This window comes from Apodemus sylvaticus, chromosome 2, assembly GCF_947179515.1.
Source record: "Apodemus sylvaticus chromosome 2, mApoSyl1.1, whole genome shotgun sequence".
Lineage (NCBI taxonomy): Eukaryota > Metazoa > Chordata > Mammalia > Rodentia > Muridae > Apodemus > Apodemus sylvaticus.
The window spans coordinates 118,797,063-118,807,577 of NC_067473.1; the positions used below are offsets into that span (position 1 = coordinate 118,797,063).

The window sequence follows — 10,515 nt, forward strand, 5'->3', positions numbered from 1 at the left end:
TTTTTTTTTTCTTTTAAACAGAACCTCACTATGATGCCCAGGCTGGGCTCAAATTCCTGGGCTCAAACAGTCCCCAGCCCCCAGCCCACTAAACAAGAGAAGTAGCCAGGCAGGTACACTCCATGCCCAGCTTCTGTGAGTTGTTACTCCAGCTTTTGCTCTCTATACACAGAACTCCAGAGATCCCTTGGAATGTGGCAATGTGCGTTTGCCAGTGTTCTCTTGTCATCTCCTAGACCAGGGAAGAACTGATACTAGGATGCATTCATTACAGGTCAGCCCTGTCCTAATCCTGTATACTCACTCACAGCCAGCTAGGCCATTAGAGGAACAGCTCTCCCTCCCTTAGAACCTACTAAGAACCTGCCAGATGCCTGCTGTCAGCATAGGCACCAGAGAACACTGGCGAGTCAGATCCTACTCTGCACCCATACAGTCCTGTCCTAGCAAGGGACAACTGACACAACACCCAAGGAACATAAGGAAATGGGAAAGTTCAAGGGTAAGGGCTGGGGGCAGACACACCAGAGAGCGTGAGTCAAGGAGGCCTCACTAATGAAGGGACATCTAAACTGAGACCAGCAGCAAGGAGTCTGACATACCAAGAAGCAACAGCAGGGGCCAAGTAACTGTGGACCCATTTAAGGAGTAGAAGCGTCGTCAGCATGACTGAAGGTCAGAAACATAGGAAAGTAGTTGCTGAGGAGGCTCCAGGGAAGGAAAGCCTGGGTACTGAGCCTGGAATAAAGAGACTAGATTAATCCAAATACAAGATGTACTGGGGAGTCAAGAGCAGTGGTACACGCCTTTAATCCCAGCACCTGGGAGGCAGACAGGAGGACCTCTATGAGTTCTAGGCTTGCCTGGTCTACTTGGTAGTTCCAAAACAGTTAGAGGTAGAGAGACCCTACCTCAAAAACTAAATCAAACAAAAAAGTACTAGGAATCTAGAAGCAAGGGCGAACATGATCTCATGAGCCCCTGGAAATGACTCCACCCACTGTTCAGGCAGCAGTGGGTGAATGGCACCATTCCAAAGGCACTGTCAAGATTTGGCCTGCAGCTGGTTCAGGAAGGCAAAGCACAGTATTAAACAGACCCTGTGGACAAGTGAGCGGTGACTTCCAGCAGCAGGCCTGTGTGCACTTTCAACTTGAAAATCAGAGTGCTGCTTCTCCACAGGACAATGCCCAGTCACAAGGTCCTGGCCACAGGCCTGGGCCAGAGCAGGCACTCAAACAGCTGCATGCTTCCCTTCAAAAGGAAAAGCTCCATTTTCCTGTTTCCTCAAGAAAGAAGGTAGGGATCCGATCTCCTTAAGGAAGAATGGTCTTATCACTCCAGTCAGGTCTGGTCACATTTTAAGACAAAGAAGGAAATTTTTCTCAAGATGTGAAGCAAGAAGAGCAGCAACAGGCTACAAGAGCACAAATCCCCTGTACAGTTGTATAGAGTCTTAATCAAAACACCAGTGCTTGGGCCGCAGCCATCTGATCACATACACTGGGCTAAAGCTTTTGCCACACTCGGTGTAAATGTACATATTGGAATCGTAGCCAGGAATTCAGGAAACTGGGGCACATGGAAAGGTCCCAGCTTGGGAGGCAGGCCGGCCTTGACAGTCCAGCTGACTAGCTGCCTTCCTTAATGGCTACACAATAAACACACTTCCTGCAAAGTTTGTCCAAGAAGAGAAATATTTGAGAAGGGCCACACCAGAAAGTAACTGCATGATCACCACTATTCACTAGTGATGTAAGATCCAGAGCAAGGTTCAAAGGGCACAGAGCTAGTAAGGAAAAAAGCTTCAAACCCAATTCTGTACATCTCTAAAAGAATGAGTCCTTCCGCCCTGGCCTAGAGTCTAGATGTTTCTCACCTTAGAGCTGGGCTACATCCCATACCGTTTCTGTAGGTTCCAAACCTAGGAAGCTAAAAATGCACTGACTACACAGAACCTCTGGACCTGCCAGCTCGGCACCCAGAGTTGGGGACACAGAGATTTGCACTCTGGACCTCAGGGCTGACTAGGAGTTGCAGGCTGCCGCATTTGCTCAGTGTTATGAGAACCAACTATGTCACGAACCAGGAAAGGTCCAAACTCTACTGAACTTGTACCACTTACACACTATCATAAAGATGAAAAATCGTAAGTTATTACAAGTCAGGTTCTGTATTTTTCAGAACAGACTTCATTTTTCTTTCTTTCTTTTTTCTTCTTCTTTGCAATACTGGGGATGGAAACTAGTGCATCCTGCACACTAAGTAGGTACTCCACCACGGAGGGACATGGCAACCCCACTTTCTAGTTTCTACCCTGCATGTTCTATCTCCAATTTACACTAGCTTAAGAGTACATTTCCTACAATGCATTTGAATATGACCAGTCAGAATTTAGTGGGAGTTTTTAGTTTAGTTGGTTTGTTTACTGTGTGGCCCTTGATAGTCTTTAATGAGTGAGTCCTGGACTGGATAGAATGTGCACCAGAGGGACTCTGGCAGGTAAGCCTCCATTTCCACTTTAGGAAAACAGTCTCAGACTGCCTGCAACATGGGGGGGGGGGGCACAAAGCCCAAAAAACTTAACTCAGCACATAGCTGGAATGACCAGGCTTACTGAGCACTGTGCAAAGAAACCCAGGACAAGAGGGCAAGCAGGAAATGGGTCCCTGGCGCTACAGCAGGTAGGCTCTGCCATACTTCCTTCTGTGCTAGGTGCTTACACACAGGTTATGAGGTCCTGTCCCTAGACTTCAGTGTCTTTAAATGGGTTTGCAAAAGGACTTTAAAAAGACATAAGAACAGTTTCTTGTAGACCAATGGGAGGGGTCGAGCTGGGCTAGGAAGGGTAGTTACAAGATCTTTTATTTATTTATAATTTATTTATAATGTCCTATTCCTAAGTGGCCTGTATTTAAAGACTAATTAGATTGATATAGAGTCTCCAGGCAGTGATGATTTGTGTATGGGGTGGGGTGGGGGAGATATGAGATCCTGAGAGAGCCTAGAGCACTCGCCTCTTATCAAGGCACTACCTACCCCCAACCTACTCCAAGTATTACAACAGAAGAAGAAAATACAGGATCTTTCTTCTGCACATTGTCTGCGTTTCTGTGTATGTTTCCTGAAACCGTCCATACACAGGAAACTGAAAACAGTGTGTGGGACAGAGAACTAGGAAACCAAAAGACAGGTGAGTGGTGACTTTTCTTTTTTTCTTTTTTAACTTGCACACACCCTTTTTGCAGGGTTTTTTTCCTTTGGATCATTTTTTCTAGGAAAGCATCTCGCTGCACGGCAGTGAAGGTGGGAACTGTGTCCGCGTCTGCAGGCTGTGAGTTCGAGCCCACAAGCCTCCCGGGCTGGCGGCCAGGCCTAGGCTGTCAGGCCTCCATCCCACGAGCTGGGACCCCGAGCCCGGCTCCCGCCCCGGCCCGCGCTCACCGCCAATGATGGTCCGGATGAGGGAGGCGTGCCCGGGGCAGTCGACCAGTGTCACCTGCAGCAGCGTGTCGCCCGTCCCGGGTTCAGTCCCCGGCAGCGGCACGACAAAACAGGAGAAGCCCAAGTCGAGCGTTATGCCGCGCTCGCGGCTCTGAGGCTGCTTGTCGAAGGCAGCGGTGGAGGCCGTAGTGCTCAGCGCGCGCGCCAGCGCTGTCTTGCCGCTGTCGATATGACCCAGCACACCCACATTCACATTTACCCGCCGGCCCGCCATCCCGCCGCCGCCTCTCACGCCGTCGCCTGAGCGCCGGCCCCGCGGTCCGCCTGCTAAGCCGCACCCCCCGCAACCCGCGCCGAGTGCACCGGTTCCGGCACGGAAGCTTCCGCCCTCGGGCGCCCACAGCGCTATGGCCGAACGCGCACGGAGCGGAACAGAGAGCCTGACTGCTACCTGGGGTTACTGTCATCCCGCTCCGCACTCCACGGTCTCGCCAGTCTCAATTAGGTATCCCTCATTCCAAACATTCATCCTTCCGTCCATCCACCCACCATTCATCCATTCTTCCTTCCCTCCCTCCTTCCATCGTTCCACTCACCCGATCCATCCACACATCCTTTCCTCCATCACTCCATACACACTCGCCCGTTCGTTTCGGGCAGCCTTTATCAAGTGCAGACTGTGTATACACTTCACTGGGATGTGGTGATCGACAAATTTGCTGTGAAAACAGGAGTGAGTAAAACCCAAGATTAGTGGCCAAGCCAGACTATCTGGAAAGGACAGAGGTGAGAAGGCGGGGAGCCTAGTGAGGCTCAGGGAAGACCCCTCAAGTCCTGTCACTAGAAGTCCAGTGCAGGCTGAGAACTGCCCATCAGAAACCTGGAAGCACTGTGAAAAGAGGGAGACACCCTTGTTGATTCAGGGTGGCGGGACAAAAACCTCACCCTGGAGTCTAGGCCACCATGAGGAGTTGCAACTTAACTGTCCTGTAGGAACGTGAAATGTGTAGCGTTATACCAACCAGCCTCTAACTCCCTTCAGGTATTGAAAGGTGCCTAGAACCATGAAAGAGGTTGTTCTGGCAAACGGTAAAAGCCAAGGAAAAGAAGGTACCTGGGACCTCACAGGGGAGAAATGAGGATTGGAGAGCGGACTAACACTACTCTCAGGTGACTGTGGGGTGCGGCTTGGCTTTAGCCACTGACACAGAGGGGATACTGGCCCTGCATTCCCATCCCTCCATTTTTCTAGGGCATTGTGGTTTGAAAGTGAGCTGGTTTGCACAGGCTTGTGTGTTGAGTGCTTGGGCCCCAGGCAGTGGACTACTTTGTGAGATGAAGCTTAGCGGAAGGAAGTAGTCCTTTCCCCTTTCTCTGCTTCCTGTTCACCAAGCAGTGAGTAGTTCAGTCAGCCTGCTACTTTCTGCTGTCACCAGGATGATATACTACTGTACTGTCTCAGGCTAGGGGAATCAAGCCCACGTGACCATGTACTGAAATCTCTGAAATTATGAAGTAAAACTAAAGTCTCTTTCTTTCTTTGTCTGTATAGGTGTTTTATCACAACGATGCAGTCTGACATAAAGCCTGACTTCAGGGTGCTGACAAATATTTTAGCTTTTGTTGTGAAAATTCCCTCCTGAGGGGAGCAGTGAATGACATGTGCTCCTCTTCCTAAGGTTCCGAGGACAAACCAAAGAGGCCCCATGACAACAATTCATCCTAGGATTGAGCTTATTTGGTTTACTTATAAATGTGGGTGAGAGGTTAAGAGTGTTGACCAACTCAGAGCAGCTGCACTGGAAAGTCTTCTCGTATCACAGACTGTGGCTTCCCCTTCTTCCTCCTAATCTACACTAACCCGTGTGCTCTGCCTCCTCCCTGAAGTCTGAGGCCACGTGGCTTGGAGGAGTGGCCAGACACTCAGGTGAGGATCCAGTGACCCAGCTGAGGTCCTCCTAGGAGGGAACATCATCGGCCCACAGGCCCGATCATGATGAACTTTGGAAAGTAGGCACAGATGGTCTCATCAAGATGGCAGCAGTTTTGCTCAGATGCTGGCCAAGCTTCACCGACTCCTCCTGGGCAGCCAGTCTGCCTCTGTGATGAGCCAGGAATGTGTGTTTGCAGGAAGTAGCTCCAATCACTCCAGGGAGCAAGACTGTACACTCCTGACTCCCAGCTGCAGACTGAATTGCATTCTTCACAGGTTTGTGTTCATTCTTCACAGGTTTGTGTGTGTGTGTGTGGGGGGGGGCTTTGATGCCCACCCCACAGACAGGTGATAGATGGGCTCTTGAACTAAATGGGTCACGAGTGGGGTCCTCATGTGAATGAGTGCTCCCAAAATTTGTGTCTCCTTTTTCCCACCTTCCCAATAGGAAACAACAAGACACTACCTTTTGTTTGTTTGTTTGTTTGTTTGTTTGTTTGTTTGTTTGTTTAAAACCCAATGATAAAGCAGTGCTGCCGGCATCTTTAGGAAGGAGCCTAGCAGACAGATCACAAGAGTTCTGGAGAACATTCCAGTAACAAAATGTTCTGAATGGGACCTGGCTTCAGTAAACTTCACTGCTCACCTCTGACCTACATAAAACCCTGACAAGCAGTAAAAACCAAGCATCTTTAACCTAAAAGTCCAATTTTATCCAATTAAATCTGAAGCTTTCTGAGCTCTGACATGATACTACAAGTAGAAAATTCCACACCTGACTTCATGTGACAGGCAAGAGTCAAAACATGAGAACACTGAAGCTAGCATGTAAAGTGAGCCGTGGGCTCCATTCCCAAAGGGCTTAGGGACCGATGAGGCCCATGTTCAGACTTGAGTCCCACCTCTGAGTGATCACATTACCCATGTGCAAGCATTCTAAACCATGAGGGGGAAACCTGAAATCTCCAGTGCTGTCAGTCCCAGGTATTTCAGGAGAGGCGTATTAAACCTGAAGTGAAAGGAGCTGGGCCTGAGAGCACCTGCCTGGAACCCCAGCACCCAAGAGGTGACAGCCCCAGCACCCAAGAGGTGACAGCCCCAGCACCCAGGAGGTGACAGCCCCAGCACCCAAGAGGTGACAGCCCCAGCACCCAGGAGGTGACAGCCCCAGCACCCAAGAGGTGACAGCCCCAGCACCCAGGAGGTGACAGCCCCAGCACCCAAGAGGTGACAGCCCCAGCAACCAAGAGGTGACAGCCCCAGCAACCAAGAGGTGACAGCACATGCCTATAACCCCAGCACCCAAGAGGTGACAACCCCAGCACCCGAGAGGTGACAGCCCCAGCACCCAAGAGGTGACAACCCCAGCACCCAAGAGGTGACAACACATGTCTAGAACCCCAGCACCCAAGAGGTGACAGCCCCAGCACCCAAGAGGTGACAGCCCCAGCACCCAAAGAGGTGACGGCCCCAGCACCTAAGAGGTGACAGCAAATGCCTAGAACCCCAGAACCCAAGAAGCAAAAGCAGGTTGGAACTCTGAGGTGAGCTTGAGTTATCTATCCTATTCACCTTGTCTCAAAAAAACAAGAGCTAGGGATATACACCATCAGTGGCAGAATGCTCCCCTATTACACACGGAGAGCACAACAAGTTTAAGGTTTTAAAGCTTTAATATAATATTGACCTCAGACTCAATACGGAACTTTGCATGTTTGATTTTTAAGATGTTTTTAGATATAGTTTATTACATGCCTATGACTGTTTTACCTGCACGTATATCTGCAGCATGCATATTCTTTGTGTCCACAGAGGTCAGAAGGCATCAGTTTCCCTGGAGCAGAAGTTATGGATGGTTGTGAGCTGCCACTTAAGGGTCGGAACCAAACCCAGGTTCCCCACAAGAGCAACAAGGGCTCTTAATCACAGAGCCATCTCTCCAGACCCTTATGGGTTGACGTTTGAAGAAATGACCCATCTTTGGGACAGCTCTAGGCCTCAGGGGAAACAGTGTGTGCTTGCAGCAGGACAGGAAGAAAGGAGAGAGGCAGTCACTGAACCTGGTATTCATAAGGGTCGGGTACAGACATGGAGGGGGAATGAGCTGTGGGCATGAGAGGGTTTCTGCTGGGGGTCACACCTCCCCTAAACTGGAATAGTACTCGGAGGCATGGTTGTGACAACCTGAGACAGAGGATTGCAGAAAGGGATGTCAGGCAGGTTTAAGGATGGAATGAGGGGGGAGGGGCAGGGATTTCAACTTTACTGTCTCAGAGGCAAAACCATCTTTGGTGGGAAAAGCCTACACAGTGTTGAGGGAGCCTCTGATGGTAGGACTGGAAGTTAACTAGGAGTCTTGAAAGCCATTTCTGAGGTAACTAGAATATTCTGAGCCTTGATAAAGCTTTACAGTTTACCAGTGTATGTATAATCAACATACAATCAGTACACACTTCGAATTTGTGCATTTTATGGAAATTCTATACACCTTCCTCAAAAAAGCTCCTAAAAACGAATGTTGAATTCAGGGGTAGCGTGTATGCTGGGGTACTCAGGAGGAAGGATGCTACTTCTGACACTTTAAAATGTACCAGAGATGTCCAGGGCCCACTGGGTGGTCCCAGGGTCTTGGAGGCTAAAGAAAAGGATGGCTTTGAATCCAGTTCAAAGCCAACCTGGACAAGATAGTCAAACTCCATCTCAAAACAAAGCAAAACACAAGTAAGCAACACAGATTGAGGCTGAGCTCATGGAAAAGTGCTTACTGGGGCTGGAGAGATGGCTCAGAGGTTAAGAGCACCAACTGCTCTTCCGAAGGTCCGGAGTTCAAATCCCAGCAACCACATGGTGGCTCACAACCATCTGTAACAAGATGTGACGCCTTCTTGGAGCGTCTGAAGGCAGCTACAGTGTACTTACAATAACAAATTAATAAATCATTAAAAAAACATTGCTTGCCTAGACAGGGGCTCCGTGGATGTATATGTGGAAGGTGGATAAGTAAAATGGGATTGGTAGGGTCCATATGAGGCTTGCTCTAGCCTGTATGCTGGGTGGGATTTAGAATCAGCTAAGAGACACCCCTCATGTTTGGAGATGGCTTAGCTGTACTGTTTCATGCTGAGGCCTTGGCCTGAATAGACTATGGAAAGTGAGTGACAGAGCATTCACCTCTCTGCCTGTGATGCAATGTAACCAACCAACCAACCCATGCTACCGTGCCTTCCCTGCCAGGATGGACTGGACCCTCACACCGTAAGCCAAAGGGAACTCTTCCTTCCTTAGGTCGCTTTTGTCAAGGGCCTTGTGGCAGCTACAGGGAAAGCACAAAGGCAGGTGTGTGATGTCAACTTCTTAAACTTACCGTGCTTTTGAACAGTTCATACTAGATACTGGGAAGAATGGAAGACGTTCTCAACTTTAAAACAGTCAGGTCATGCTGGCTTCGCGAGCACATATACTAAAATTGGAACGATACAGAGAAGATTAGCATGGCCCCTGAGCAAGGATGACATGCAAATTCATGAAGCGTTCCGTATTTTTAGTTTTCCAGTTGAAAAATAAAAAAAAAAAATTGTACTTGGTTAAACAAAACAAAACAAAAAAAGTCAGTTCTTTAGCTTTGTAGCCAGATTTCCAAAATCCAAAATGCTCTGAAGATAGCAAGTATCTTCATGAGCGTTGGAAGCTTATGTCCTGCGCTGAGAGAGGCTGGGTCTTGCTGTGCCTGATTATCAGGACCCATGCTTCCTGAAGACACAGAGGTAGTGCAAGGTGTTGCCTCTCTGTCACATGGGAGACGTGGGAAGTGGACAGATACTCCCCGGATCTTCCCTTGTGTCTAAAAACTTGTGAATTCTGGGGTGTTTGGTCTAGGAGTTTTGGGTAAGAGGATGGGACTCCCAAAGACTGCCAGGACTTGTTGGATATGTGAGGATAAGAGAACCTTAGGCGATCCTTGATATAAATTGGGCATCTTCCCCAAAGACCCATGTGCCAAAGGCTTGGTGTCAGCCTGAACATTCTTAGGAGATGATAGACTCTCTGCTGTATAGAATCTTAATGGAGAAGGTGAGGTCCTTGGGGTGTGCCCTTGAGACCCCAGCCCCTTCCTCCTCTCTTCAGTTCACCTACAGGAAGGAGGTAAGCACCTTTCTTTGCCACCAACTCCTGCTGTCTCATTGAAGGCTCCACAGTAATGGGGCCAACTGACCACGGATGGAAACCTCCACAACTGCCAGCCAAAAATAGAACTTTCTTCTTCCTAAGGCATTCTGTTAGAGTAACAGAAAGGTGAATAATTCAATTCCAAATTTAAATCATTATTTACATTTAAGTCTTAGTACTTTGTTTTCTTGTTTTTCAGTTTGGTGGTGGTTGTTGTTATTGTTTTTGGTTTGGTTTGGTTTGGTTTGGTTTGGTTTGGCTTTTTGAGACAGGGTTTCTCTGTGTGGCTGTCCTGGAATTTGCTTTGTAGACCAGGCTGACCTTGAACTGAGAGCTCCACCTATCTCAAGTGCTGGGATTAAAGGCATGTACCACCACACCTCAGTGCATTTTCTTGGTTTCCTAACAAATATTAATATCTGCTATCATATGCTGTTGTACTGGGCTGGAAATACAGCAACAAATGAGACAAATAAGTGGTTTTAAATGAAGTAAATGAAAAAAAAAACATGTCTTAGTGTTCTATTGCTGTGAAGAGACACCATGATCAAAGCAACTCTTATAAGAGAAAGCGTTTAATTGTGACTTGCTTACCGTTTCAGAGGGTTAGTCCATTATCATCATGGCAGGGAGCATGGCAGCAAACACGGCAGACATGGTGGTAGAGAAATAACTGAGAGTTCTACACTCAAATGCACTGGTAGCTGAAGAGAGAGCCTGGGCTTGGTATGAGATTTTGAAACCTCAAATCCCACCACATTGACACATTTCTTCCAACAAGGATATTCCACTATTCCTTTAAAATTGTGCCACTCCCTGGTGACCAAGCATTCAAACCTATAAGTCTATGGGGCCATTCTCTTTCAATCCACCACAGACAGTATGGTTGAGGGCCAAAGGGACAGTGAGAAGGCCAGCCGTGCATGAGACCAAGCGACACTGCAAAAGACTCACAGAAGGATCATTTGGGA

At 48.4% G+C, this 10,515-nt stretch overlaps 1 protein-coding gene, 1 long non-coding RNA gene and 1 other non-coding gene across 4 annotated transcripts in view; 2 read left to right on the plus strand and 1 right to left on the minus strand.

The window, feature by feature from the left end:
• The window catches only part of Eefsec (eukaryotic elongation factor, selenocysteine-tRNA specific), a 199,138-nt gene extending 195,366 nt beyond the window's left edge, over nt 1–3,772 (minus strand). The window contains exon 1 of one of the 2 annotated variants that reach the window (XM_052174278.1): nt 3,445–3,770. In XM_052174278.1, the coding sequence (XP_052030238.1) occupies nt 3,445–3,718 (274 nt within the window). In that variant the 5' untranslated portion in view covers nt 3,719–3,770. Of the gene's footprint in view, nt 1–3,444 lie in introns of both variants that reach the window. The other variant, XM_052174279.1, reaches the window with a different exon arrangement.
• LOC127678922 (uncharacterized) lies at nt 3,674–5,814 on the plus strand. Its single transcript, XR_007976648.1, has 3 exons — nt 3,674–3,949; nt 4,487–4,614; nt 4,997–5,814. It is a non-coding gene; the product is annotated as an uncharacterized LOC127678922 (long non-coding RNA).
• Nucleotides 5,815–8,813: 2,999 nt separating this feature from the next.
• LOC127679456 (U6 spliceosomal RNA) lies at nt 8,814–8,920 on the plus strand. Its single transcript, XR_007976769.1, has one exon. It is a non-coding gene; the product is annotated as a U6 spliceosomal RNA (small nuclear RNA).
• Nucleotides 8,921–10,515: the final 1,595 nt, after the last annotated feature.